The sequence below is a fragment of the Symphodus melops genome (assembly GCF_947650265.1).
Source record: "Symphodus melops genome assembly, chromosome: 3".
NCBI lineage: Eukaryota > Metazoa > Chordata > Actinopteri > Labriformes > Labridae > Symphodus > Symphodus melops.
Window position 1 is genome coordinate 6,882,913 of NC_136693.1, and position 27,887 is coordinate 6,910,799.

General features: G+C 40.0%; 4 protein-coding genes across 5 annotated transcripts; 1 reads left to right on the top strand and 3 right to left on the bottom strand.

Annotated features, from left to right (window-relative positions):
* Positions 1-7,447: 7,447 nt before the first annotated feature.
* Positions 7,448-11,606, bottom strand: bloc1s6 (biogenesis of lysosomal organelles complex-1, subunit 6, pallidin). The gene is made up of 6 exons (XM_079339771.1): positions 11,488-11,606; positions 11,198-11,286; positions 9,802-9,961; positions 9,182-9,269; positions 8,993-9,079; positions 7,448-8,878 (listed from the first exon to the last, which is right to left on the bottom strand). Exons 2-6 carry the CDS (start codon positions 11,259-11,261, stop codon positions 8,759-8,761), a joined length of 519 nt encoding a protein of 172 aa, XP_079195897.1. The 5' UTR covers positions 11,262-11,286; positions 11,488-11,606; the 3' UTR covers positions 7,448-8,758.
* Positions 11,607-11,648: 42 nt separating this feature from the next.
* Positions 11,649-19,002, top strand: slc30a4 (solute carrier family 30 member 4). The gene is made up of 8 exons (XM_079339770.1): positions 11,649-11,802; positions 12,060-12,561; positions 13,519-13,665; positions 14,285-14,438; positions 14,914-15,142; positions 15,930-16,035; positions 16,121-16,255; positions 17,407-19,002. The coding sequence occupies exons 2-8, from the start codon at positions 12,150-12,152 to the stop codon at positions 17,559-17,561; spliced, it is 1,338 nt and encodes a 445-aa protein (XP_079195896.1). The 5' UTR covers positions 11,649-11,802; positions 12,060-12,149; the 3' UTR covers positions 17,562-19,002.
* Positions 19,003-21,547: 2,545 nt separating this feature from the next.
* On the bottom strand, positions 21,548-23,000 carry cUnh15orf48 (chromosome Un C15orf48 homolog). Of its 2 annotated transcripts, none has more exons than XM_079338693.1 (5): positions 22,872-23,000; positions 22,713-22,771; positions 22,501-22,589; positions 22,295-22,355; positions 21,548-22,012 (listed from the first exon to the last, which is right to left on the bottom strand). In XM_079338693.1, exons 2-5 carry the CDS (start codon positions 22,749-22,751, stop codon positions 21,944-21,946), a joined length of 258 nt encoding a protein of 85 aa, XP_079194819.1. In that variant the 5' UTR covers positions 22,752-22,771; positions 22,872-23,000; the 3' UTR covers positions 21,548-21,943. The 2 variants fall into 2 exon arrangements, with proteins under 2 accessions (XP_079194819.1, XP_079194820.1); XM_079338694.1 differs by having other exon boundaries at positions 22,713-22,790.
* Positions 23,001-23,186: 186 nt separating this feature from the next.
* Positions 23,187-27,805, bottom strand: afg2b (AFG2 AAA ATPase homolog B). The gene is made up of 11 exons (XM_079339014.1): positions 27,647-27,805; positions 26,839-27,459; positions 26,566-26,751; positions 25,808-26,092; positions 25,536-25,721; positions 24,723-24,881; positions 24,385-24,594; positions 24,053-24,280; positions 23,802-23,936; positions 23,550-23,675; positions 23,187-23,404 (listed from the first exon to the last, which is right to left on the bottom strand). Exons 2-11 carry the CDS (start codon positions 27,433-27,435, stop codon positions 23,267-23,269), a joined length of 2,250 nt encoding a protein of 749 aa, XP_079195140.1. The 5' UTR covers positions 27,436-27,459; positions 27,647-27,805; the 3' UTR covers positions 23,187-23,266.
* Between the last annotated feature and the right edge of the window lie 82 nt (positions 27,806-27,887).

Consider the following 27,887-nt stretch of genomic DNA (forward strand, 5'->3'; position numbering starts at 1 on the left):
AAAAAAACCCTGAGCTAGCCTTTATGTGACAGGCTGCTCTGTGAAACTTAGACGTGAATTTTCTTTCTCTTGTGTAATAACTTCACATCTTAAATTACTAGTCTGTTATGTAATAATTGAAGTAAAGAAAAATCCATCTGCTGGTTTTTAGACTAGCAATGAATCTGGCCAACCTTTTAAAACAATTTATTATATATTTTTAGATCTGTTGCCTGAATTATTTTTCCATTTAATAGTCACTGCTGCATGTGTCACTGGAATAAAAACGAGCCTGAATGTTGACATTACGCCGTATGCAGGACAAATGGGGTTCTGACTAAGACAAAGACACGTGTTGGAGCACAAAGCAGCTCCTGTGGGTCTCTGTGCTTCCAGACAGACTGCAGGATTGACACACCTGCATCGCTGCATCAACACTGCAGACACACACAGATGTTGAACATCTGTCTTATAAAGGCTGTTTTGTTTAAGATTTTGATGTACAACACTGATAGTTTGGGAGTACTTTGTCATATTAATTAATGCATTTCTATGAACTGAAATGACTTCTCTGCATTTCCTCCAACTAGTTCCTTTTTGTTACATTACAAATATCTGCCGTTTGTGTCCTCACACCCATGACTGTTCACATCTGAGTGAACTTCCGGCTTTTCTGGGCTGGCCTGGGATTGTTGAGAAGTTGTTTCATTCATTCTCCGTCCCTTTCACAATACCAAAGGCAAAACAATATGTGGTTAATATGATTTCAACTTTAGAATATAGTGGTGTTTTCAACTTTTAAACTCCAGTTATATGCTGTTTGTAAGACGTTGCATGGACTGAGTTTGACTACATTACTTCAGCACATACAATTATAGAGGAAGGGGAGAGTGAGAGAGAGATAGTGAGTGGGAGATCCTGTTACAATCCCATTCATCGTTTGGAATTTCCTGCAGCCTAGTTTAGTATCAGCAGGAAAAAGAACACCAACATGTACTTTATATCATTTGTCTACAATGCATTCTTTTTAGCTTACACATCTCTTCAAAAGTTGTTTTTGGTTTTTTTGTTTGCTAAGTCATGAGTAGTTTTCAGTTTTTTTTTTGTGTTCTCCATTCAGATTCTTACATAAAACCAAGTACTTTGTGTCCTAACGTCCTCAAATGGCTCACCTTTTTTCACAGCACTTCATTGCTTTGATGCCAGTAACCTTTTTGAGCTGGTGTTAATTTCCTCAGGTGGCAGCTAACTCATTCTAAAACGGGTGTTACTTCACAGCGTGTACTAGCGAGCCGGTCTAGACGTAAATGTGAGAGATAAGCAGTTATGTAACTTTGACTGCTCCTCGCAAGGCCCCTCTTTGGAAAAAAAAAAACAGACTGTTTCATTGTGGACAAAGGCAAGGCTGCTTAAGATTCACAGACCTCTAGCCTTCTGTTACACTTTTACTTTCTGTGACTTTTCTGGCTATACACAGTATATGCATTGTTTTCTGCATGGTCAGCCAAACAAAGTTTAAAATAAAAACAACATGCTTGGATTATATTTTCAGAAAACTGGGTTCCAGTTTGCATAAAGTAGGTCACAGTGAACTCATTGTCCACAGAACCAATATCTCATGGGCCAATAGCACCATGGTGATAGAAGACGTCGTCCACTGACACCCGTACCGCCTCTGGACTGCAGCGAACCCTGCAGTTTTCTAAACCACACAGACAACCACACCATGAGGCCTCCAGTTCTGGCTCTTTCTGGATCTTGTTTGTATACAGGAGTGTGTGTCTGCCTTGTGCCTGTGTTTCTACCATCTATACACACACACACACACATACACACACACACATACACACACACACACACCCCTCACACCCGGTGCATCCAAAAAGCAGAGGAGGAAGCAACAGTCTGCTGTGGTTGACTCAAATAGAGCACATAAACAACGACGTAAATCCTCCCTTCAGACCTCTAACTCCATACAGTTAAGGTTTGGATTATCACATCTCCACCTCACACAGTTCAGACAGGACATGGCCGTGAAACCACTAACCATCCTGACTGTGGAGGTGACTGCAACTCTGTGGCCGGCTGTCTGAAAACAGCTTCTTTGTCCTCACAGTGCTGCATTGCTTCTTTTATCATATGTCCCCCTTTTCTTGTGTTACCCAACAAACAAAAACAAGACAAGACCAGATGGATTTACTTCACATTTTGTGGGTCGGTAGATGCTCAAATGTTCAAAAACACAATGAAAGTGGATTTTTCACATATCTCCTTTATGATGTGTTTCGCTGGTCAAGCAACAGACTGAGGTGAATTAACATTTCTCTGTATGGCCTACAAAAGCTATATTGTTATTATGTCTGAAACCATTGTTGCAGGTTGGCTGCAGGTTTAAACTAATTCTGAAGAAATTGTCTTTATTTCTATGGCAAAGATTCTTCAAGAGTGATGTGTTTTTACTGTTAAAAACAGCAGGGGGCTATTTTTTGTGGAAAAAAATGTATATATGCAATCATTACCTAAACCGTTCATTGTGGCGTGGGGCTGGAGACGACACCTAGCTGTCATTGGTCGAGAAGCAGGGTATACTGTACCCTGGACTGTTCAGTAGGAGGGCTGACATACAGAGACGAACAACCAGCCTCAATAATATTTACACCTATGGGGAATTCAGAGTCACCAGTTGATCGATTGAGCAAGTCTTTGGACTGTTAGAGAAGAGTAATGGAGGAAATGCAAACTCCTGTTTGAAAGGAATTCAACTGTGTAGCCCTCTTCCACAAAATCTTCAAGTAATAAGACTCTCTGCATAGGCACCAAAGTGATCACAAAACAATAAAAAGAGTTTTAAATACTACAACTTTTTGAACTTACAATACTGCAGGATCTGTTGTAAAATGATATAAACCCATAATGTGGGCCACAATTAAAACATCAAAGTCTCTGTGCGGTGAAAGCACAGTCACAATAAATATTGCATTGTGTCATTTGAAGTGTGTAATTTTCTTGCTTACAGCAAACACTTGGCGTGCTGTACAGTGGTAAAGATTTGCTCTAAGAATATGGCTAGTAAATGTTCTTTTATGGAGTCATATGCCCTTGCTACGGCGAGAAAGTTAAGTGACACATTTAAGGGAAGTGGTTTGTGATTTGTTGTTGAGAAAAAACAGTGATTACACATGTGTGGGAAAAAAATCAACAAAGAGACAAGAGGTTCTGCATTGGCTCGCCAAAATCAACTCAAATTTTACATTTTTAGAGGACCGTCGAAAAAATGTCTAATAAAATACACCTTCCACATCTCTTTTTTTTGCATCCATTGAACCCCTTCAACTTTTAGATTTGACCACAGAGGACCTCACAATACATTGACCTATTCTCAGAAGAAGAAAACGAACAGCAACAAATGGTGCAAAAGGCATTTATATAAGTTGCCACCATACTTAAAAATGCACTGCAAACATGTCAAACAAAACCCAGAGTCAAGGTACTTTTACATATGTCCTCTTGTTTTCTTCCGCAACCCCACCAAAGAAAACAACAAGGAAAGACAGGCTGCATTTATTTAATCAAATCATCTTTTCCCTCAACCACAACTACACTGCCCTTCAAAGCCTCCTCCTCCTCCTTCAGTTTCTATATTTACAGCTTTTACTACAGCCTAAGAGGAGCCAATGAAACCAGCCATTCATGCCATAAAACCTTTTGTAATGTTTGAGAGTCGTCGTAAGGACTTGTTTTGAAAATGTGACCCATGTAAAGCCGACATGGTGAGCTGAACTGCGTTAATGCTGCACCTGTGAGGCTTGTGTGAAAACAGCTTTTAGCCTACTGTGTGGCTCCCCCGTCTGTCTGTGTTTACCCAGAGCGGAGCATGAGTTTGGCGGAATTATACCACAGTCCAGACACAACAAGACACTCTGCGACACACACTTAGAGTTAGACACTTAAATGGTGCACCACTGCTGTTGCTGCAACAACACAGAGGTGGTGGAAGAAGTACTTAGATCCTTTACTCCAGGAACAAAATAGCAACACTATAATTCAAGAGTGTGCAGTCAAAGTTTAGGCTAAAAATAAGAGTTATATAAGCATTTAAAGGTCTGTGTATAGTTGTTTAGGCTTAATTTTTTCCTTTTTTGTCAATATTTGATTAAAGAATTTTTACCATCTATATATGTACATATAGAAACAACTGTAAAGCCCAATGACCCCCAATGCTGCAGCTTTGTACACTTTTGATAAAAAAAATTGGGGTAAACTTAAACTAACATTTAAACAATTAAACAGACACATTGTAAAATTAAAAAAATCAGTTGAAAAGATCTCCAAATGATAAAGGCTGTGAATACTTTTTTCTTTTATAAGTAATTGAAAGATTAAAGTACTGGTAAAATAAAGCAATGCTTCAGTATTTCCACGTGCTGCTCCTTGATACATCTACTCGGATACATTTCACAGTAAATTAAATCAAGTACATTTAAATCGACAGCTGTAGTAGTGACCCGTATATTTAATCTGGGCCTGATAAACTAAATGACTCCAAGAGCTCAACAATACCTCTTCGTATTCATCTAAAATCGTATTCATTAAAAAATGTAAATAATTTCATTTCAAGCAGAACTTTGTGAAATCTTTCTGCTTCATTGTACGTTTTTATTTCCTACTTTCTAATTTAGCATATTCCCAGATAAAATTCTTCAATCCAATCCCGACCAGGCAAAATCTGTGGAGAGTTTCTTTCATGAAAAACTGTACGTAATAAATTATTTGGGAGGCCCGAGGTGCTGATATGAGGCCACAGAGTTTCCTTTTGCTCTGTGGAGCGCTGCACGTAAACTGAACCATGTAGAGATGAAGCTATTGTTTCTAACATGCATGTTAAGTTACGTGATCATGTGTTTTCTCTGCAAAGCAACTAATAATGCCATGAGATCAATTTTGATACATACAATAAAAACACCGACGTTTTTAGTTACTTCTGACCAACATATATGATCCAAGTAAATGTAAAATGATTGTTTTGGAGACATGGGGTGGTTACATGGGAAACAGTTCTGTTCTGTACCATCTGTTGAGTCACACAAACCTAATTACTAATGTCCTCCATGCCCACTTATCCAGACATGCGTATGTAGTATTATATAAGACCTGGTGGAGATGGGAAAGTAACCTCACTCACTGTCATTTGGTCACAAACACCACATAGAGATATGTTTTCCAGAAGCTTTAGTTCAGCCCTCCACGTGGTACACAGCACGCACGAGTACTACCACACCAACCAAATGGTAAAACTTGAGGGCAATAACAACATGATGCACATGTTCCCAGTGTGGACTTTAGGACCATATCCTGTTATGGAGGGTCTGGGAGCAGCCTGGTGCTGCCAGACTGGAGCTGACCACAGCCTCCCACTCCTCACCGGTCTGAATCAGTTTACTTAGACAGGAAGGCAGTCCACTTCACAACATCATCATCTCCTGCTGCTCAATGTCTGTGACTCGCTTGTGGCTTTGGTGAAGGGGGGCGTTGTGTTTTCCCCGACGGCCAAGTTTCTAAAAGCAGACACAAGTTAAAACCAAAATGTTGGAGGAGTCGGGCGCAGCCTCGGAAACCACACTGACTCTCTCAGCCGTCTGACTTTGGAGCTTCATACACCCCCAACTGCTGGAAAAAACATCGGCCAATTCAATCAGAGAACAAACTAATTAGGAGCAGATCGTGTTTGAGATGAACTCGGTGTGAATGAGAGAGCAAAAACAAAAGCATAAAAAATATTTTCTTATAATAAATAGGAATAATTGAATCAGAGAACCCTGAAGTGCTTCTTAATGTCCAGGGAAAAGCTACATAGTGACGTTTTTTCTTAGAAATCACAAAAATTGGGAAGTTTAATTTTGGCCAGATTCCATATAGAAATGAATAATTTATGTTCCCGTTCCCTTTATTCATACAGTAAAAACTCCAAAGTACAACAGTGAAGTGGGATCTGCTTGTTTCTACATCACCTTAATTGGCTAGGTTTTCACACATGAGGACTTTGACTCTGGTTTTAGAGTTATTTCTGACACAGACAAAAGAGTTGACAAACACAATACAAGTCTCAGTTGTTACGTACCACATTAACAACAAAGAAATTCTGATAATCTATACCTGTGAGATTCTTTTGACCCCCATTCTTTGAGGTTTATTTTAAGGCTTTTTACACCTTTATTATAGAGATAGGACAGTGGTCAGGAATCAGGGAGAGAGATTGGGGAATGACATGCTGGAGGAGCCACAGGTCAGATTACACCACGGTTCCTAATTTGAGGGGCTTTCGAGGTATAAGTTTGCCTCAAATGTGCTCCTGCCAAACCTCTTAATATTATGACCAAATTAAAACATGTTTCTTCTTTCCTTAACAGTAAGTGTTACAAAAGGTGTTTATATAGGATGTCAATGTATTAATATATAAGGTAAAGACATGTTAAACAAATTCAAGGCACTGAGAACTGTCTTCATTATCATCAGATGGGCATCATGTTGCCTCTTTCTCTCTTTGAATCCAGAACCATCCATGGCCACACAGTGGTGCATTTTCCGCTCTAACATCAACAGGCGGGGGTGGACCATACCGTGTTGGTTTTGAATTTGTTTCCTGCTGTAGTAGTGAGTATAAATTTAGACTTTTATGTGAATTGGACAGGGGTGTGACAGACACATGCTTGTGTTGGAAAAGAAAGGAATGTAACCTACTTTTCTGTCAACAAACTTGTGTTTGTGCGGCTGACACGCGACAACAAGGCTGAAAAACTGTGTGACAAAGAGAAGATGTGAGTTGAAAACATGTGTCCAGACTTGACCATTTTAGTTATGAACTGGTGTTGCTGGTGAAAGATGACGCAGTTAGGAATCATGAAGATAAGATTTGGCAAAGCTCAATCCTGGAGCATCGTTCTTCCAGTTTATTGATCACAGTTCATTAAATTCACCTGGTCAGGTAAGATGTCCCAGGATAGATGCATGTGAGAAAAGAGGGGCTGTGGAATTACAGTTCATACTCTAAATGTTTTGCGAGATGCATGGCTAACAGAGACTCCGCAGGCTTTCATTTAAACCAATAAATGTGGTAAGACTGAATAAATAGTCATTCCTCTCTGGGCGAGTGGGTGTAAAAATGTTAAAAGCAATGAGCAGATCAAGGAGCACGTTTACCCATCTGGTCTCTGCTGACACCTAGTGGCCTGAAAGAATCAATACACTTTGTATCGTTAATTTAACACCCATCATCTAGATCGAGATATCTTTTGATCTTTTTTCCTTTCCAGGTGGTAGGGATGTCTTTGGACTGTGGGAGGAGGCCGGAGTACCTGGAGGAAACTCAAACTCCACACACAGAGGCTGACAAGGATTCGAACCAGGCACTTTCTCACTGTGAGGAAAAAGTGCTAACCACTGCACCACCATGCAGCCTTGATTTAATATATGGACCTAAAATCTGGTGGTTTACACTATTTAATAGGCAATAAAATACATACAAAACATAAACACGTGTAAATTCTTCAGTTCATAAAAACAAACCAAGTCCACATCTGTATCTGGTGTACCAAGACCAGGAAATACAAAATAGAAAGTCACGTTTCTACAAACCAGTTTGCTTTGCTTTTATTATCAACAGTACAAACAGCAAGGGGGGGGGGGGGGGGGGGGGGGGGGGGGGGGGGGGGGTATAAGTAGTGCATAGTGGCCTCTTCAAATACTTCTAAACAAATATTTAAATGCTGCGTTTGGTGGGGGTCAAGTTTGGTACATACTCTACTGTAATCATTCATGTAGCTGAACCCCGGACAAACGGCATTACAGCATTCAACACTACGAGGGCAGCAACAACATATATTAACACTAAATGTTAAAGAACAGACAGCACAGAGTTTTCCTTCAGGTCATTGTCTGACGGCTGTAAAAGAGTCTTTGAGGACTTCCTTCTGTTGTCAGGAAAGGGCTAGTTTGTCATCACAGGTTGATAGTTGGATGTACCAGCATTGGACGATTTAATCCATGTCTTTGGTTTGTGGTGATCTTGGCAAAGGCAGATGTCATAAAAGAGTTTTTCCAAGTTTTAGCCCATTAACTGAATATCCCATACACTCTTTATGAAGCCAACCATTTTCCAAAGCATGTCACAGTTTGAGAGATTTTTGAATGGATTTTGAAATGATTTGTCCCCATAAAGATCTTTGACACATTCATTTGGACATATGTGCTTCCTACCTCAGCCTAGGTGAACAAATCATCAAACAACTCAAGACACGAAAGGAGTCAAGCTATCAAGATTACTACATCTTCACAGCTTGTTCTATAAACCAAAGCAGAAAAAGTGATAACAGTCTCCAATCCTTTTGGAAACAACTTAAACAAACAAGTATTTAAGATGAGTTGTTCTAGAAACCTCAATCAATTTCTTCGTGTTCAACTTCAGAACATTTACCCTAAAACTGAAAGCTGGACACCATGATTGTATTTAAAATACCTGATTTAAAAAAATCCACGAGAAAAAGAAGAAGAAGCGTTCTCAAGATAAGAGACAAATCTTCCCTGTTTGGAAATCTTAGCTGCGTCTCATTTCTCTTTGCTCACCTTTTCTTTCTGGTTCTCGCCCAAAATGATCATTGACATCACATGCACTTTGGAAAATGGTCAGCAGTAATGTAACCTATAGTGGATATCTAGTGAATTGGCTATAAACGTACAAAAACACCTGTACGGTCCATGAATACAGCAGACATACTTGGGGGGCCTACGTTCTTTTAGCAGGTTTGGCGATAAGCTGCCTCTCTCTCTCAAGCTCCTTCTCACGTTGTTGCTCCTTCTCCAGCGCCTCCTTCTGCTTCTGCTGCTGCAGCTTCAGAGCTCTTTTCTGGGAGGAACACAACAGTCAATGTTTCAGTAATAAATGATTCAGTTTGCATCCGTCTACCAAAATGTCCTCCATTCCTAAAAGTGCATTTCAGATCTGACAGATAAGAAGTACCTTTAATTTAGTTGTCTTTTCGTGGAGCATTATCATCTCTTTCCTTATGTTCACCAGTTTATTGTGGTAAACTTTTGCCTCTGTAAACTAAGGACAACAAACTGGATTAGAAATCATTCCTTTTGCCTGATAAACAGAACACAAACCAATATAGAGTATAAATTAGATCATCCTTCAGTCTAAACATACCAGTGAATTGAGGTCCAGTAAGGCGTTACATTCTCTAAACTTTGTGACTTCTTGGTCCAGTGTGTCTAACAATACCAGCTGATTTTGTCTGGTAAAAAAAAGGATGAAATAAATGTCATAAAAAGCACATTTTAACCAAAAACTTAACTTTTAAAGTAAACATTTAGTATTTAATGTTTGTGACAGAGAGCTCATGTGTTCATATGATATTTAATATGCAATACAATGGCAGTTTATTGAAATTGAAACATTTTCATGGATGGACACAAGAGTTGAGGCAGAAAATCCACTGGTGGACATGTCCATCCTGTTCTTCTCGTCATATGACTCTCCATGCCACATGTTTGTTGACTGAAAGCTGCAGTATGTGTGTGTCAACATGCTGGTGTGAATCCCTTTACTCAAAGCTGAGCAGGCAAAGATGACTTTTTAAAAAGGAAAATCTTATCTACTTCATGTTGAGACAAGAAATCACAGCTCCTTGTGAAACAGTTCTTCAGTACTTTCAAACATAATTGACCTATGTGTGTGTGTGTGTGTGTATATGTATATATATATATATAATGAGAGCTTTCTCATTATTAAAAATAAAAACAAAGACTATTTCAGAGAATGCTTACGTGAGCTCTTGAAGAGCTCGTTTAGAGTTCTGTAGATCAGGCAGGTAGTGAGAGAGTAATCCCTCTGTGAGTTTGTCCACTGCTTTCTTATCTACAAACACGTTCTCTACGGGGGATGAGCTCTCAACAGGCTGCGGGTCTTGATGTGTCAACTCTTGATCTGAGAGAATGAGATGAGGAAAATGAACAAAGCATTCATGTCACAACAAAAGCCTTTGATAAATTAACTACACATCATTCTTATTGGCGGTCTGCGAGCAGCAACTTTAGCTTAAATTATTACTTTCTTAAAACTTATCATGGCATGCTTGAAATCTGAGCAGCTTTCTGACCCAGAAATCTTTTCTATTCTGTCTGCCAATTAATAAGATACAGGATTGAACTGATCTGAAACTCAGGCCTAACTTGACTTGGAGAAAAAAAGGTGGTGTGGTTTAAAAAAAGGGGGTAGCTGTTTCTATTGATAGTGAAGTACCTCATCATCAAAGTCTGGAAACATGATCCTAGTCTTTAATGTATTACCTGTTCTCTGAAAAATAAGCCCTCACCTGTAAGTGAGGGATTTGATGACCTGGTTTATTTTTAGTTTCATAGGAACTCAAAATAACTCAATACCTTTTGTTATTAAAAAAGGAGGATGTTGTTGAGGTTTCCTGGGCCTCAGCCAAGAGAGTAAACCCGTTTAAACTATTTGACAAACTTGAGGATCATGACTTTTACAAGTCAATGAAATGGAATGCTGTTATCTTTTTAAATAGGAACGATAGTAGAGATTGATTCAAAAAGTTGTAAACATTTGAGCGTTCCCCTATCCTCTGACAACTCAAGCCAGTTGTATCTTTGCAGAGTTGTTCATTTGCAAATCCCCGAACACTTCAGAGTTCGGTCAAATGTTGTTTTTCTCAATTTGAAAAACACTCTTTAGATATTCCTGTTTTTGATTTGTTTTCTGGGTACTTCTGTGTTGCGGAGCACCAAGTCAAATATTTAAATAAATACTTGTATTAAGAAATAATGTGGACATAAAATGCTTGTTTTACTTAGTAAACGGTCAATAAGATAAAAGTGACATTAATGTACTCGATATAAGTCTGTGCTTCTGCTAGATTTTTAACATTATTTTAAGACACCAAAAAGACTTAATCGTGTACACATGTAAAAGGTGAGACATTCATGTACAACATACTGCAAGTTGAACCTCTAACTCTGAAACATTATCTCCATGTGTTTATTTCCCTTCTCTGACGCCGTACAAGTTAGTAATGAGTAATCTGAGTGAATGGTGCCGCATGTGTTATGGTATAAAACGGGGCTGCAGCTGGATCTATAGATTCATGTTGAGGCTGGACAGATGCTGACAGTACAGTTCAGTCAAGGTTTATTTGAACACACATACCTTCAGTTTGATGAAGTTCACTCTGGGACGAAGGTCCTTCATCTCCCTGCACCTCTTCCTCCATTTGCAAAGACCCTTTCTCACCCAGACTGCATAAAAAGGCATCAGACAAAACAAAATGTGATTATTCGTATCGTCGTAGTTTATATCTACCAAAAGGGGGTTTAAAACGTTCGCTCATAACAACATAATGAAGAGGAAGTGTCCAGCTCGCTGCTTTATTAGAAACCACACACGGTTAATTAACTCTTGTAAACATTTCCCCTCAGTCAAAATAAAAACCTGCTCACCTGTCTTTTCCTTCTACTTTAAATTAAGTGGAATAGATGTGAAATATGACTTAAGTCCTGCTGGAGAGAGAAAACTGCAGGATGTTTTGTTGCTGCTGCAGCTGACACAAAAAAGGAACGTCATGTGACGCTTGCGTCATCACGTGACTGCGTGCAAATGGTGCAGACGTAACCAAACTTGCTAGTGTTACTTCTGGATGCAGGAGGTAGTTAGCTACATCTGATGTTTACATTATTGTTATCATTGTTATTATTACATTGACAGTTTCAAACCGAAGACTGGAATAAATATATCAGATCTGAAGAACATTATGGGTAAGTTTGCCTCGTGTTTTTTTACACAAACTGTTAAAGTATAAAAGATGCCTGTCGCAGATAGCTAACCTGTACCAGCTAGCTTGTTACTGTTTAACCTCAGACTGAACTCAAAAGTTGAAATGAGGAGTGACCCATGGCTGTATCTTTAAAACGCATCTGGTCAGGAGGTAGGGGTAAACAGGTTTGTTGAGATGTCATTGTAGACTCCTATTAACATCTCTCCTCCAGCTGCTAAAATGAATCTGCTCTCTCAGACAGGTGAATCCTCACAACCATGTGAATGATCGTCCAAGATCGACGTTACCTCTCATTCGGAGCTCACCTGGTTCCCAAAATCATTGAAGATGTCAGGTGGGAACTTTTTGAACAGGGTGCGGTCCTCCTTCAGGAGGACTCCCACAGACTGGGACCTGAGCGACACGGCGCCTCTGGACTTCTCCTCCGACGAGCTGGTGGAGGATGAGGCTCCCAAATTCAACAAGCTAAAGGTGGTGGTGTCAGGAGACATGTCGGACTACTCTGCGGGAGCTCCGTCCAACGGAGTGGCGGTGAACACGCTGGTCGTGGCGGCGACGGCGGAGGAGGATGATGACTCCCTACTCGAGTCCCCCTCCAGCCTGGGCAGCCCCGGTCTAAACATGGACCCCTGTGACAGCTGCAACAAGAAGAGGGAGAGCATCAAACACAGGAGGGTGATGAAGAGGCTGGTCATTGCAGCTGTGCTGTATTTCCTGTTCATGGCAGGTGAAATCATAGGTAAGAAGGAGCAAAGTTAGCCCCACTTTACGTCATTATTTTTATCACTGCTGTCTTCACATAAAGACCGAACTGTCACAGTCACAAACACAGACATGCAGAGACATTTTAAAGTAATAACTGTACTATATTGACCCCTGTGAAGTGTTGCTTAACACCATAATGACATTTATTAACCTACCGCTAGAGGTATTTTGACTACAGACTACTACTACAAAATTTATGGCTACAGATGAGTCACTCATCAGTGTTTTATAGAGGAAGACACCGTAAATCCCAATGTAACATCATAAAACCTTAAACCTCCTTTTTCAACACAGGAAAGTGTGGTTGTTTTATTACATCTGTTTAGTCAGTGTTTTGGCACATTAAAAGGCAGAGAAATATATCTAAAGACGCGTGCATACCAATAAAAGGTGCATGTCTCAATATCTTAAGAGAAGAGCCGATGTAGCCGATGGAGTGATGTAATCTTGTCCTACACTGTGCTTGAGGCAGACAGCGATATGATCAAAACACTCTTCTGTACCTCTCCTCTCTACTTCAAGAATTTTTGTTTTTTCTCAGTCTGCACGGATGTCCCCTGAGGCCTCCAATGATTGATTACACAAGAAATCCTTTAAATCTCAAAGCAGGAACTGTTAAAGGCCGTCCAGCCAACTTTCTTGTGCAAACAACTCTCCATCATTATTGATTGAATCTCTAAAATCACTTGTATGTTGTTGTTTTTTGCTACTACTTTTGTCGACCTTTCCCCCAAAATTTAATTATTGCCTATCAAGGAAAAGTAAAAAAGGAATAAACCTTTTGCTCCAAGGACCGTCAGTTCAAATGAAAAGAAAATGTGTTTTTCTTATTGTTTTCACACGCACCTCGACATGTCTTAAACATGTCCCTCCACAAATGACTCATATTGACATAAAACACATTTTAATCAAGTTTTTGTTTTCCTTTCAGGTGGTTATGTATCAAACAGCTTAGCCATCATGACTGATGCCGTGCACATGCTAACAGACGTGGTGGGCATTTTGTTCTCTCTGCTGGCCCTCTGGCTCTCCACAAAGCCACCCACTAAAAGGTTCACTTTCGGCCTGCATCGTCTCGGTACGTCTCCTATTTCAGAAGTCTTCTCGTTTTCTCCCCTGCTTCCTTCATGTTCAGTGAATGCTTCTGGTTCTTCAGCAGATGAGTCACGTTTGAGGACGAAAGTGTGTGTTCAGCAGTGTTCAGACAAGATCAGATCTCAGAGAGGACACTTGAGATTCAATTGCACCGTCAGTAGAGATCCAGATTATTGATGTTTCTGCAAAAAAAAATCAGTTCACTCATAGAACTACTTATGACTTCTTTGAACAGCCAGGGTGTGAGTACTTTCCACTCCTTGAGTTTACCTTTGTAGTGTAACTTCGGTGTTGGTGTAGCTATAGAAGTCTACAAAATCTGCTTTATTACCACCTGCCACTTATTATTACTGAGACTCACAATGTTGCAGATGTCCGCTACCACTCCAATAAAGAAGTACTCATTATTTATACTCACATGTAGAAAAATGAGCTTTACCTTTATTTTTCTTTGCCATATAGTTATTTGTTAAGCATCAAGCTTTTCCGTGAGCGTCGCTCTGGTTTTTTTAGGCATGTTCCTGTTTTAGCTCCGCCTGTTAAAATTCAGCTTTTCTCCCAGCTGCTAAACTTAAACAACTGATTGTGATTTCCTGGCTCAGAGGTGGTATCTGCGGTCCTCAGTGTGATGCTCATCTACATTTTGACGGCCATACTGCTCTATGAGGCAATTCAGAGGACGATCAGACAAGACTTCGACATAGACGGAGATGTCATGCTCATCACTGCAGCTGTAGGAGTGGCTGTCAACCTCATGTAAGTGAAATGCTGACAAGTACGTTTATATTGAGAGAAAAAGTGTCAGTGGCTCAAAATAGGAACTCAAGTGCAGTGTGGTGTTGACAGCGAGTCTGGAAGTGTTTGAGTCAGCAAAGATGACACAGTTGAGTCCAATGTACTGTTTAATATGTACTCCGCAGCTTTATGTCTTGTAATGTTTGACAACAGCAGAAGGTAGGTGAATAAATGACTAGACTCACTCGGCCTCATTCACCAGTGTCTTCTGAAGAAGATTTTCATGGACTGTTTTCTTCATAAGATTCCTTATGAAGAAAAAAAAAAAAGGGCATGAGTGCAGAGCCCTGCAGACAGAAACACATGCTGGTAGTAAAAGGTTGTGGAGATGCCTAACAGAGGGGTGAAGATAGTGTTGGTGATGCACTTTGTTCTTAGTTAGTCCACAGAATGTGAATTGAAAAAAAACATGTGCTTTGTTTTCTTGTTTCTTTAGAATGGGATTCTTGTTAAACCAGGGGGGTCACCTGCACTCTCACGGCCACGGTCACTCTCACGGCCACGGTCACTCTCACGGCCATTCAGCTCCCTCCGGTTCAGCGGGGTCGGGTCAGCAGCAGAGACAGCAAGGCAGCCTGGCTGTGAGAGCCGCATTCATCCACGCTTTGGGGGATCTCGTCCAGAGTGTCGGGGTGCTCATAGCTGCCTACGTTGTCCGCTTCAAGGTACCCTGCCATTTTGTTTTCACTGTTTTGTGTTTGCAGTTTTACAAAGAGTGAGTACATAATGCATGCCCATACAGTAATAAAAAAATAAAGACATTTGGCAAGCAAGCCGAACAATGTTTTTGTGATCTAAGAAATGGGACAAGAAGAACCAGAACCACAGGACAGATGGGACAAGAGCACACACACAGGACATGTGGGACAAGAACTGTTCTGGGGTTGCACAACATCTTGTGTAAAACAATTTAAGCTCTCTTATTTAACAACAGAGACATTTTTTCATATCAAGAAAAAGAGTGCAGGTTTTTTTTTTTTTACCTTTAAAGTCTCATTCTCTCCCACATTGTTTCCTGTTGTATCTAGTATAATATATTTATTTTGGATTAAGTATAAGTCTGTAAATATTGTGTGTGGAGCCGCCTAACAGAGAAAAACATGACAGAATTTTATCCATGATCTGTGCTCGACTCCAGGCTTGAAAACGGTTATTTACTCATCTGTAATATATTAAAGGCTTACCTTCATAAACTTAAAAAATAAAACATTGATAGACTTCTTAGCTAACGACAGTTGCAAACCATGCAGTTATTTTCATTTTCCAGTGAAATATTTGCCCATGATTGTTGGACTTCATTGGCATCTCCTGGGTTCAGAATTTGGGTATCAACATGGTGGAGAATGCAAAAGGCACTCAACAGATCAAGTATCTATCATAGAATCAAGCTGTTTTTAAAGCAAACTGAAACATAACATGTGGCTGATGTGATGTTACCCTCTGACTTTACAGCCCGAGTTCAAGCTGGCAGACCCCATCTGTACCTACATCTTCTCTGTTCTGGTCCTCTGCACCACTTTCCGAATCATACGAGACACAATAGTGATTGTGCTGGAGGGTGAGTCTTTAGTCACTTAGTGCTTTCAGATGATCGTGATTTGCGTAGTATTCAGCGGTACATTGTTTTGCTTTTGTTGTGTCAGGTGTCCCAAGACACCTGGACACTCTGCGAATCAGAGAGGACCTGCTGAAACTGGAGGACGTCCAATCAGTGGATGAGCTGAACGTGTGGGCGCTGACAGCTGACAAGACTGCAGCTTTAGTGCATCTGCAGCTCAGTGAGTAGCGGCCACATTTCCCCAAAATCAGTAACACTGAGGAACTTTAATCCAGCACTATAATCCATGTTCTAGTCGATTCTGAAATGTATAACTATACAGTAAGAGTTGCCTATATTCAGATTTCTCTCACAAAAAAAATGTGCATTATGGTAAAGTACATGTTGACTTAAAAGGTTTATCATAAGTGCAATTATTCATTATTTAAATCGTGTTAACTTAATTATCCAGACGTTATGAAAAAAAGTTAATGTAGCCCAAAGTGAGGACATCAAAATGTTTTTTCAAACATCCTTTCAAAGTGACTCGAACCCTCAAAACGTCAGAAGTTGTTTATTTGTACCTGACAAAGAAGTGACTAAAACAATATATATCTGTGAATGAAAAACGACTCAATATTCTGTTCAACCTTTAAACTGTCAATCGACGGTGTGTGAAGCTCAAAGTGCCGTCGGACATATTGGCCCGCTGTGTGCCTCACAGGTTTTTGGCTTTTTATTTGTTTAAGACAGAGCAGTGAGTAAGAGTTTACTGGGACATTTTTCTTGAAGATTTTTCATAGACTCTCAGAAGAATACATCTCACTGGTCTGTTTAGCCTCCTCTGGTTCGGCCATCTTGGTTCAGATATGTGTTTATTGTGCATTTGGTTAAATGTCAGTGATCTTCCAAAGATATTCACACCTCCATAGAAAGGCCCGCTTTTAAAGGCTCTTAATTCTCTAAGCGGTACTGACATATGACGCATACACTTCTCATATTTATGTTTGTCAAGCTCAAGTTTGTTCTCAAGAGGCGACTGTTTGGTCAGTTTTACACAAGGAAGTGAAATAAGAGCAGCAGCAGTTTTACTACTCGTATGGCAATTAATCTAACCAGTGGTAGCCGGGGTTACAGAAAGCAAACATCTAAAGGAAACTGCAAATGTCGAAGTGTGTGAAACACTTAAAACCTGCAACAGGTGACCTCATCTAAAAAACACTCATAATTTCATACTACACACGAACATACAAACCTACACATAATATTTGAGACATCCAACAGCTCTACTTAGAACTCATTTCAACATAGGTGCTATGCCAAAATGTCCTTTGGAAGACACTGCAACCCCCCCCCCCCTCTAAATATTTACATATATGTTTGTGTTCACAGCGCCCTCTAGTGCCAACAACTGGGAGGAGGTCCAGGCAAAGGCCCGCCACCTGCTGCTTCACACCTACGGCCTCACGAGGGTCACGGTTCAGGTCCAGACTCACAGACTGAGGCTGGTACGTAGCTGTGCACACTGCCAGCAGCCCAGCGCCTGAAGACAGGACTCACACTCTGACTTCCACGGACGGCAGAGAGCACAGCAACACAGAAAGACTAGATGTCGCACAGTTGTCACAGCTTGGTGCCATGGAAGACGCCTCAGCATGTGTTCATGAGGGGAACAAGACAGGTGCCAAAGGATGGAACAACTTCAGATGCATATTTCTTATGAAATGAAATCCCTTCATCCTTCAGGGAGTTTAAGCAAAGCTATGCGGGTGGAGTTCGAATGAAAAAAACATGCTCTTAATTCACCATTATAGCCTACTTTAACAAGTTCCTTTTTGTATTTCACTGTTTGATTTTTCTTAAAAATTTTTTTTTTTTTTGTTACTAGCTGGAAGACTGTAAACTAAGATTGTGTTATTATACTAAGAATGTCACAAAATGAGCAGGTACCTCATTTGATTTGATTTGATAATAACTGTGGTCACAGTAACTATAAGCTGAACTCATCGTCACTTCAGTAGACATTTCATCTCATCACATGCACTAAATCATTAATAGTCTTCAGCCAAAGTCTCTTGTAAGGCAGGATTTTAGGTTTTGTGTCATGAGTCGGTTTTGGCCGTACTGACCCAAACTTAATCTACTGACACTTTAAACACATCTAACTCTTGCATGTTTTTTTTTGTTTTTTTTTACTGTTATGAGGAAAACAACTGACAATCAAAGTGTGATGGACTTTGAAGAACACTGTCCTCTGTTTGTTTTCAGCCTTACTCTCTTTACTCAGCTTTTCTTTTTTTTTCATGTCGACAGGTTGGAGAGACTTCCAGTATTTCAGAGTTGCAGTGTTATTACAGGAGAGAGCCGTGAGTGGAAATCTGCCAATAAAGTTGTTCACAGTGTTTCTCTGTCAAGTGTTGTGAGGCTGTGGTGGGTTTAGGATGAACTTTTCCACACCTCTGATGTTAACCATAACGAGAAATCAGAAACAGGTGCATGGTTTTTGTTTGACAGAAAGTATTTAATCTGTTGTTTTTGGCTTGCAGTAACTTAGTTTGTGTTTCCTGAACAAATTTGTGCCGTTAAGTCCGTTCTGAAAAGAAAATGCATTGAAGAATTCCACATTCACATGATCCATTAAGAGAGAGCTTTAATTCAAAGTAAATATATAATAATATTTATTAGTAAAGGTAGAAAACCAGAATTTGTAAACTGATGTGCTGGATATGTAGTACCTAGTATTTTTTTCATCACTAGGTGGTGCACTTGTACAATAGCTAAAAGAATACCTGCCATGACAGGATCCATTCTGACAAGATAATGTTGCCTATATTTATAGTTTACATAACACTTCCTCTTTAGCAGCATTAACCCCTTCAAAGATAATGCTCATGGACTAGAGAGTATCATAAAATACTTGTTTCTGATTCTGAAGTTTGTTTCGAGAAAAACAAGTTTGTTCAATACATTGTAAACATTGAAAAACTATAGCACATGCATACATGGATTAATTTGCTAATTAAAAATACGCAATCTCTTAAAATACAGTTTAACGTGTTTTTTAGTGTTTTGAGCAAGTATTGACTAAATATAAATGTGAACAAAAAAAGAGTATGCTAAATATGAACTTACAACATCTTAAATATAAACTAGGCATTTCCCCCAAAATGATATTCATAATTAAATTCAGTAAGTATCAAAGGTTTACTATTGAAAGCATGAGGAAAATAGGAGTGCCACAGTTTCCAGGTAACCGTTGCCTTAACACTTGCCACAGAGGCAAAGCGAGCCAACTCCTGTGTTTGTATTTCAGCCGAGACAGAAGTTTATAGCATCCACTTGACTGCCCGTCCTCACTTTAGAGTGCCATAAACTGCTGTAATGACTCTTCTCAGTCATATGTGGAGAAACCTACATGAACTATATCAAAAAATATATACATACTTATTTTTGACCTCTGTGACTAAAAGTGAAAACGGCATTATCATTTCTCATGCTGATTGTGAGCTCTACCTGCCTCACTTACATGCTCACATGGTCTGTGGTGTGACGAATGCTATCACCCCGTCACGTACACAAATTCCAAAACCACGCACTATATCCGCTCTGTTCTGTCTTTGTTTCCTTTAATAACTTTTCCTCTAACAGACTGTGACCTGATAAGAGAAACTCACTTCTAACTGTAGAATGGTTGCAGAATAATTTATTACAAACTGAAATGTAGTCAATGAAGATTCTGGTCTCTTCAGCGGTACCTTATGTTTATTTTCTTCAAAGCTATGAAATGTGACTGTTATACTGTGCAGCTTTAAAAAAATATATACATAGACTTATATAAATGAATCAAGCTTGTAATAAGATGAGACAGGCTTGCAACAATACGCATGCCAAGCAAGCACCAGAGAATTTGAGACCAAAAATGAAGAATGATTTCCTTTTAAAAATGCAGCTTCGACACACCAGGAAGTAAAAACAATGCCTGTCCCTCTCAACACTTCCTGGTTACTGTTTAATAATTTAAGAGAAATCCTCTCAGATTCATTGTGCAGCAAACACACCCACAGGCTGTAAAGGCCACACAGTGCAATGGTCTGACACTTTCCTTGGAGGGAGGGGTTGTTTAACGTTCTTTTTCTGTCTATCCAGAGACACAAAATGGACGTTAAAAGGATTAGCTCTGATTATAAAAGACAATAGGAGGAGTGATTGCCCAAACATCCATAAAGTAAGTAGATGAGTGCTTTCACTCATTTCGATGGCAGTAATGGCTTTACTGCTGTCCTAGAAAGGCAACATCCAACCACATTCATGTCTGCAAACAACAAACAAAGATTTCCACTTTTTTTAAAGAGTGAGTGAACATGCATGACCCCATTGGGTCTACTACCTTTCTGATTATAAGTTCATTTGCAAACAGCAGTAAAGGTCCATATGGTAGCTGTTTTGGAGTTTAGTCGTTGCAGATATCTTAGTAGGCCTTAACAGCAGGAGTTTCTCCTCTGACAAATGGTCTGATAATAAATGCTCAAAAATATACACACATCAAATTTCACTGCATGTTTGCCAGATCTAACTGCCTATGATGATGATCAGGGACCTTAAGGGTTGAGGCCTTGCTCTTATAGTTATTAAGATTATACCTTGATTCGGTTAGATTAGTTTAGTTTAGCTCAGTTTAGTGAAACTTAAAAAAATGGAAATCGGGAAGCAGTCTGACTTTAGGGTTAACTATCTTTTACATTTAAAGGGAATAAAAGAACAATGGGTTTACTGATGAGCTTCAGATGTGCTTACAGGGAACAAAAGCTCTATAAACCAATGCTAAGCTAACTGTGAAAGCAGTATGTTATTAGGCCAAGCAGCAACCTGTGTCAATGCAGAGGTGCAAAAAAAATTTAAAAAAATCCCCCAAAGTCCCTAGAAAATACATATACAGCGCTTGACAGCAGAAATTAACATGTTTACAGCCTGGTTCAAAACTGTTTTTTGGATTAAATAGTTTGTCCTTTTTATAAACACTCAGGGAGGGCGTTTTTGAATAACTCATCTTTTTTTATTTTGTGAAGGATAATAATTATGCTTAATTATTGGTATGTTGTAGCTGTTTGATACCTCAGCTCCATCGTTTTACCTATAAAGCATTTTCAATATGTCAACCGCCTTCTTTGGGCTTCAAAATTTCCTTTCCATAACTAATGAGTGATGTCAATGAGACGACTTAGATGTTTTATATAGTCCATGGATGAGGCTCATTTGTTTGATTTGGAAACTCTGGTATTGTGTAGGCTGAGATGACAGATTTGTACCTAGTGGCCCACTCTTACAATTTTTTAGAAACACATTTGTGTATGTGTACTTTGATATACAATCAGTTCTTGTTGGTGGGGTCCATTCATTGATTTGGTTTCTAATCATCCAGCTCCTTTCATTTAGTTGGAAATTTTAAACATGACTGCAAATATACCTTAATAATTTTAAATATAATTTTAATTTTAAACTTAAAAAATAATCAACACAAATAAAGAAGCATGAAGACTTTAACGATAATTTATTAACACAATTACTTTCAGAGTTACAGAGTAATATTTTATTTGTTTACTGCTAGACACAATTGTACATTTACATCCTGTAAAACAACACATTACAACTTGCTCAATAATAATATATACCTCTTAAGATTCAGCATTTTTTGCACTCAGAACAAAAAGCATTTTGAATATTTATCATCCTTTGTTTTCTATTGTTGTGAATGGCTGTCGTTGAGCTGGGCCACGACAGAGTGAGTGAAACCCCAACAGTAGAGCAGAAGCATTTCCGCACACTGAGTGTCAAAGTGTCATAGTTTGTGCGGAAAGGATTCTGTTAGACTGATGGGGGGCATGAGAGAACTCAGGCTGTTGATCTTTGTAGCAGAAGATCGCCCCCTTGTTCACTTGTAGAGGCTCTTCACCATCTCCAGCTCCTCCACTGGTTTCCACTGCTGGTTGATGGTGATGAGCTGCAGCAGATGTCAGAAAAAAAAATCAAGCTTCTCTTGATCTCTTTGCAAGGGTTACAACTAAAAGGCAACACGATTAGAGTCATGATGGCATGCATAAGGGCAATGCAAACATTTCTATGCTGATGTCACCAAAACAGTACAATTTGGTACGATGACATATTTCAGCTGCACAATAAAAAGGACGTGCTTTTATTTTAATATCCAATAAGAACAATATGGGGGTTTCAATAACTACAAAAATATGAATCATTATGTAATAGTCAAATTGTAAAAGACTACCTTTTGGGGTTTTGATGGGTCCACTCTCTCCCATGGTTCTGGATTTTTGGTCTTATTCAAACTAAAACAAATGATTGAAAATATCTAATTATTATTAAACACTTCCTGCCTGGGGGCTATAGAAGACAGATTATGCATAAAAAGTACAACTTGATGAATTTCACAAATAAAATAGAGTGGAGTATAATTTGATCAAAGACACTCACATAACATCAGGTTTAGTCAGCAGAAAGTAGATTGCAGCAGAAGTGGCTCCTGTTGCAGCAAAAGCCATAAACCCAAGCAGAGGGATCAGCTGGAACACATTTGTATATATATATATATATATATATAAAAAGTTAAAAAATACACATCCTTATTTTCCCCCTGCAAATCCATTGTGTTGTACAATGACATGGTAAAAATAGAAACATCTCACCTCCTTTTTCTTCCTTAACATTTGGAGGATTCCAAACATTTTGATATCTTCTCAAATACCTTTAGAAAACAATTTACACTTCAATTTAATGATGCTGACATCCATGTAATGAATTAAAGTCAACAAATCCTACAGGCAAACGTGTGCATCAGCTCTCACCTGTTGTTGCTGAGAAGTCCTTGGTGTCTGTCAGAGCAAAATCCTGCGAGTCTGCTGATGTAGGCTGAATGAAAGGTAGTACGAGGTGAGAGGCACGTAGACAGAAAGAGCTTTCTGGACTGAATTGCATCTGTGTAGGTCAATCTATCAACTGATCCACTTTGCTGATGATCAATCCATTTTCTGTGTGAGCAGCACACTCTTGTGGCCACATTTTAGAACTGAAAGTAACAGCTGGGACAGGGATTGCAATGCAAATCTTGAATATCATTAGAGCTTGAAAGTGACCAAAAAGAACAAGAGAAAACACCAGGCAATTGTTCAATGTTTTTATTTATACATCCTTGTAACTATACAATAATAAAATGCAGAAAAAAAGGTTCATATGTGTTTTGTCATCTGGGAGGTTTTTGGTATGTGTTGATCTGTTGGGCGGTGAGAGAGGGGCTCATTTTACTGAGGGACCGAAGGAAGTACGTGTGTTTGATGTCAGAAGCCTCCATCTTCTCCTCTTGAAGCGCCAACAGAGCAGCCTGGAAAACATTTTCAGGTATACGGTTACTAAATGAGTTGGTCTACATCATCACCACGTAGGGTGAGGATTACACTGCTTTATATGCTGTAAATACATCTAGAAAAGGAGGCCTTTGAGCGTGTATGTATGTGCTCTAATTTTACCTCTTTACACAGATTTTCAAGGTCAGCTCCAGAGTAAAGCTCGGTCTTTGCAGCCAGCTCCTCAAGGCTCACATCGGCACACACGGGCATCGACTTTGTACACAGATTCAGGATGCAAAGACGAGCCTGGATACAGAGAAGCATAGTTATTATGAGGAAAGAATCTCATAGATAGTCCCAAACTTCTTACATTTGTGAAGTAAACTTATTCTAACTTCTCATATTTGTCTACCCTGAAGATGGATAACTCACCTGCTGGTCAGGTGGTGGGACATAGATGATGTGGTCCAGCCTGCCAGGTCTGAGGAGCGCGCTGTCTAAACTTTCAGGTCTGTTTGTGGCAGCTATAACCATCACTTCTTTGTTGCATACTTCCATGCAGTCCAACTGCAAATTGGATTAAAAAAAAAAAACATTCAAAAAGTAAATCAACTCCAGCTGATTATATGTTGAGTAAGACAGTATGATTTGTAGGGTCTGACAAGCTAACTATCATTTCTGACCTTTTCCTGTGTGTGATTGTCCTCCGCTCCCTCTGCCTGGAGGATCTTCTCTGTTCCTCTCCTCTCCAGCGTCTTCAGGCCAACTCCATCCATCTCATTCAGGAGGACTGATAAAAGTCGGGTCTGTACGCCATGAGCTGTTTGACTGTTTGACCGTGAGCCAATCAGAGAGTCAATCTCATCAAGGAACAGGATGCAGGGAGCACAGGCCCGGGCTTGACGAAACAGCTACATGTAGACAGACATTGGCAGGTGTTTAAGTATGAGACAGCAAAGAGGACACAAACACAGCTGACATTCAGACATACCACAGGCCGATAAGATAAAAATACCTGTGCCAAAGCCTTCTCCGAGTCTCCGACAAATGGAGAGTACAGATCAGCACCGCTAACAGACAGGAATGCACAGTGAGAAGAAGTGGCTGCAGCCCTGACGAGTGTGGTCTTTGCACATCCTGGAGGTCCGTAGAGCAGCACGCCACGAGGCCGACTCAGACCCAGACGAACAAACGCTTCAGGGTACTTCATCGGCCATTCAATACTCTTCCATGTTCAGAAGGGACAGATGGGAAACAATTCAAATCAATACAATCTCAGGCTATTTTATTTCAACGAAAATGACATCTATTTGTATTTATTGTGGCATTATTGAATCACTGCCACGTATTTACCTGTCTTAGTTTGAGTTTGACTTCCTCAAGTCCTCCTATTTGCTCCCAAGATATTGGAGATAGATCTGTCCTGCCCAGGCTGCTCCTCAGGCAGGAGGGACGCACCGACTTCAAAGCTTCCTGGAAGTGCTTCAGACCCACCACCTGCTCTCCTGAACCCTGCAGACAACAAGAAAACACAGGAGTGATGACAGTATTCTTTATTCCTGGTAGCAATTTACAGTTATTCAGTTCACTCTGTTCGACCAGGATAAACCAATTCAGTATCACTTATATAATATATATTATTATTTCATGAAGTCCTTGTTACCTGTTATCTATATAAAACACACTAAATGCTGCTTGAATAAATAAGATTCAGTTCTTACAAGGACACAGCTTGGCATGACTAAATATATGTATGTATGAATAGTATGAATAATGCACTCGAATCTTACACAACATGTCAGTGTTTAACAGCCAAACATGCCTCGTTCAGTGAATCCAAGTACCTCTTGGTACAAACATGGTCAACAACATACACATCATACACACACACACAAATCACAACACACTTCTAACACTACTTGACATTGCAAGCCACAACTAAAACACAATTTGTGACACATTTACAAATGTTGGAAGACTTTTCCTGAGCTGCTACGTTAAGTTTTAATTTGAATTTTCTGAACACCCTTAAGATCTCGATATATCTGAATTAAACATTATAATTTGGTACATGTTAACATAAAGGGAGATTAGTCTTTGCACATAAGTCATAGAATTATTATGTTTTGCTTTATATTTGACACTTTGCGTGATTTCTTTATTTACCTTTGAGTTCTCCCGTATAGCATGCACGGCAGCCTCTCTGCACAGGGCGCCGAGGTCTGCTCCTACATAGCCCGTAGTCCTCTGTGCAAGCGCTGTCATGTCTACACTGGGACACACAGGAATCTTTGCACACAGAACAGACAAGATGTCTTTTCTCTGCTGCAAGGTGGGAGCTCCAATGATAACCTGAAGGACAAATGAAAAACAAAGCCTCACAGATTTATTTCCATTTGTATAATGCAAGTGTTAAAAACACATCGCATCATCTGTACCTCTCTGTCGAACCTCCCAGGCCTGCGCAGAGCAGGGTCCAAGCTGTCCGGCCGGTTGGTGGCTCCGACGATGAGGAATCTATCAGACTGACTAATCCCGTCCATCAGCGTGAGCAGCTGAGCCACCAGACGGTTCTCTGGGGCCGAAGAGCCGGTTCTCCTCGGACACAGAGAGTCTAACTCATCTAAGAAGAGCACGCACGGCCCCTCTTCAGCTGCACATCGAGCACGCTCAAACACAGCACGCAACTTCTCCTCACTTTCCCCTGGCCGTGATCCCACCACCTGAAATCATTGTTCTTAATTAATGAGAGTTGATAACATAGAACTAAAATGTACAAACAAAAGTGTTTAACAAAACAGCAACACATGCAACTATGTTTATTTGGAGTGTCACATAACAATTACAATTGCAGAAAAAAAACACATTTTACTATAGTCTAATATGCAAAGACAAAGACTTACTGTGATGTGTAAAAATGCCACTCATATAATTTAGCCAACAATATGTAAAATAACAAGACATTATATATTACAACACTTAAGTGATGGTATGAAATTAAGTGTCAGAAACAATCAAATGTAGTTGTTATGCTGTTATGGAAAATTGGATTAAAAGGGAGCGCTCCAAAGGTATTAACACCTGAATTAGCTTTGAAAAAATACATGTGCTTCATGTGGTCACACATGGATTATAATGTAGTGCAAACACATACATTAAATGAAAAACATGAATTGTTGTCATTATTAGTTTTTACCTCTGGCCCTCTGACCACCACCAAGCTCGCTCCCACCTCCCTCACTACTTTGCGGACCAGCAGGGTCTTGCCCACACCTGGAGGACCCACCAGTAGTACACCTCGAGGACATGACACACTAAGAGAGTTCAGGGTGCCGGGATAGTGCAGGGGCATCTGCAGCATCTCTTTCAGGGAGGCACTCACCTAAGATACAGCAATGAAGCAAATCACTAAGAGTATGAAATCATCATTTGAATAAATGTGAAATAATTGCGTTGATGTATTGCCAACCTGCTCCAGACCCCCCAGTGGGATGTTGTCCTGGCCCTTCAGCTGGCTCCTGTAATGCCTGTCTGTCTGGATGCCAACTATCTCCACTCCAGTTTTGGATGTGATTAACCCAGCAGTGGCAGAATCTGGAGTGATGCTTTCAATAACAACATATCTAATCTCTGTATCAAAATCCTCCTGGTTTATCACATATGTCTGGTGGACATATACACCTTTAAGCATGTCTTTAACAAGCTCATGAACAAGGCCAGGAGGTGTGTGTTTCCTAAAATCCACACTCTGGACCACCACAGTGATTCTCACACTTTTAAGTTTGGGACAGGGTACAGACCTGAGCTGAGAAGGCTCCAGGCTCAGGTTCAGATGTGTAGGTGATTGAGAGATCAGACTGGGAGATGAACATTTCAAGTCCATCTGCAGAAAGCCCTCAGCAAGGTCAGGCCGGGGCCAGGCGGTGCACAGACAGCTTCCCCCGGGCACAGACACGAGTACGGGGGAGCCCAGACCCAGACCCAGAAATGACATCAAGCCTGGACCCAGTCTGCATCTCTGAGAGCCCCGGTCTGATGGATCCAGCGACAGCAACCTCAAAGACATCCTCGCCCTTCAGCAGCAACCAGCCTAAACAGATAATTCTTATGAACAGTGAAGTTTATTCAAAACACAGTACAAAAAGAAGGAGTGAATCCAGAGCCACATGTACTAGTGTTACTTTAGCGAGGCAACGTGCTCCTGGTTGTAACTAAAGATATGGTTTATAACAATCACATTATATACCATATAACAACAAAAACATCCATACACATACCAGATCAACCGTGACGTTAGTGAATGGTGCAGACATTTAGTATCAGAGGAGCAGAGGAAGACTCGTCCTGTGATGTTTACAAAAATCCATGTGGCGCTGAATTTTCAGATGGCCAACCAAAACCTTTCCCTGCGTGAGGGAGACCGTTTCTACGGTGGCCCTGAAGGTCAACTGTGTAAAATGTTTCATGATTGCGAAACACTTGTCACTACATGCAAAAGTATTTCACGAAACACAAACA